The sequence below is a fragment of the Rutidosis leptorrhynchoides genome, chromosome 9, assembly GCF_046630445.1.
Source record: "Rutidosis leptorrhynchoides isolate AG116_Rl617_1_P2 chromosome 9, CSIRO_AGI_Rlap_v1, whole genome shotgun sequence".
Taxonomy (NCBI): domain Eukaryota; kingdom Viridiplantae; phylum Streptophyta; class Magnoliopsida; order Asterales; family Asteraceae; genus Rutidosis; species Rutidosis leptorrhynchoides.
The window spans coordinates 170,855,494-170,857,713 of NC_092341.1; the positions used below are offsets into that span (position 1 = coordinate 170,855,494).

Here is a 2,220-nt window from a genome sequence, read left to right on the forward strand (position 1 = left end):
ACGATAATTTAAGTTGTGATTCGTTTTCACCAGATACTTACACCGAAAATGCAAGTGCTGTTGATGAACAAGTTACAAGAAAATTTCCAAGTTCTCAAAAGGCTTGTACAATTAACAAAATTAGGTCTCAAACATCAAACCCTTTTGTTGCTCCTGCTGCTGCTAGTCTTTCCTCTTCAGCTTTCACTATATCTTTTGGAGATCCAAAAACTGATCAAGTCATGATTGGCCAATTATGTAATAACGAAGTTGCTGGTACTCAAGACGTTCACGCCATGACTAGAAGTCCAGTTCAGGCTCAAGATCATGTGTTATCGGAGAGGAAGAGAAGAGAAAAGTTGAATCGACACTTCATAAATATGTCGTCCCTCCTCCCTAACCTTAAAAAGGTAAATATTTATACTCCCTTTGTCTCATTTTACTTGGAAAAAACAAGCAGTGAAATAACTATCACTATTAAACTCTAATTTTTGTAAAGAATACTGTTTTACTATTTAATTTCTCATACCCACTTTTGTGGTATTGAGTTTTATTATTGTTGATTACTGTTCTACTATCTATTTTTACCTATATTTTTGTCCTATGTGCATAAATTATAGGCAAACTAAGAACTTGACTTAAATTTTTTATATATTTCTATGAGTGGACAATACAATTAACTTAAAAAATCACAAAATGGAATAGTAAAACACACGAACGGAGAGAGTATATTTTGACATAACATAAATAAAGAACCTAGGATAATATAATCTTGTTTTAGCCTAATTAATTGATCGATAAAATTAAATCGTGTTTAAATTAGATGGATAAAGCATCGGTGTTAGAAGATGCGGTAAGTTATATAAGAGAACTTCAAGATCGTGTGAAGGAACTTGAGGGTATAACAAGTGTTGTTAAGGAAAAGGACTCCAATAAATGTGTAATTGGTTTCAAGAGATGTAGAGTTGGTAAAGGCAATGGCAATGACAATACTGACGAATCATCTTCAAATGAGACACAATCTGCGTATAAAGCTCGTGAATCATCTTCGGAGATTGACGTGCGGATGTTAGGAAGCAATGTGCTAGTAACAATGTATTTGCCTACAAACTCTACTTGTGTGCTTGTAGAGGCTATCAGCAAGATGCAGAAGCTTGGATTATCAATTATCAGCACTAGTGCTACTCCTTTTGCTACTACTACTACTCTTATCACCATTGTTGCACAGGTGCGTACGTTCGGTATATCCCTAAAATCAAACAAAGCAGCTACTTTACATATAGTGTCTAATGTCTGAAAATGTATAACACTGTATCCAAAGTTTATTGTATCATCTGACTAAAACTTCAAAAGTTTATTGATTTATTTTAAAGTTTACATTTGTGTCTAATGTCTGAAAATGTATGTATCAACTAAAAATAATTGATGGCAACTTTTTGTAATCTGGTGATGGGGCCCAGTTTAGATATTGTGACGTACAACGAATTTTGTAGCCATGTAAATTAATAAATAAACAAATAAATACTGATTACTTGAAAAATAAGTCAAGTGATGTTTCATGCATATAGAATTTTGGGCAATATTAGATACAATTTCAAACAGTTAAATTTTTAATCATTGTCTTGTCTGTTGTTTCACGATAACTACACCAAATCAAATCGCATAAAAATGTTTTACTAGCAATCGCAATGAAGTTGAAGCTAAACGACTAAAATGAATAAATGAATATATTTGTATCTGTAGATGATTTCAACATGTCTGGTTTACTTTTTTCAATTCTTTATGCAGATTGAGGATGATAAATTTATGACCGCAAAGGATCTTGTGAGAAATCTTCAACTAGTTGTATGAGATCTGATATATATGCAATGCCATTATTATGTAGCTCATAGGTTTACACTTCAAAGACATGGGGTTTGTTTATATTTTTTTAGATGAAAGTGACAAGAGAGTACATTTTCTTAATTTCTATCCATCTCTAAATCTATGTTTTGGGTTATTCAAGTATATACTGAAATGTCCCGTTCTTATTGATTAAAAACGTTCCATATTAATTGATTTCGTTGCGAGGTTTTGACCTCTATATGAGACGTTTTTCAAAGACTGCATTCATTTTTAAAACAAACCATAACCTTTATGTCATAGATAAAGGTTTTAAAAAGCTTTACGTAGATTATCAAATAATGATAATCTAAAATATCCTGTTTACACACGACCATTACATAATGGTTTACAATACAA

The 2,220-nt window shown here is 31.8% G+C and overlaps 1 protein-coding gene across 1 annotated transcript; it reads left to right on the top strand.

The window, feature by feature from the left end:
• Positions 1–275: 275 nt before the first annotated feature.
• Positions 276–1,830, top strand: LOC139868465 (transcription factor NAI1-like). Its single transcript, XM_071856794.1, has 3 exons — positions 276–389; positions 803–1,207; positions 1,768–1,830. Exons 1-3 carry the CDS (start codon positions 276–278, stop codon positions 1,828–1,830), a joined length of 582 nt encoding a protein of 193 aa, XP_071712895.1.
• Positions 1,831–2,220: the final 390 nt, after the last annotated feature.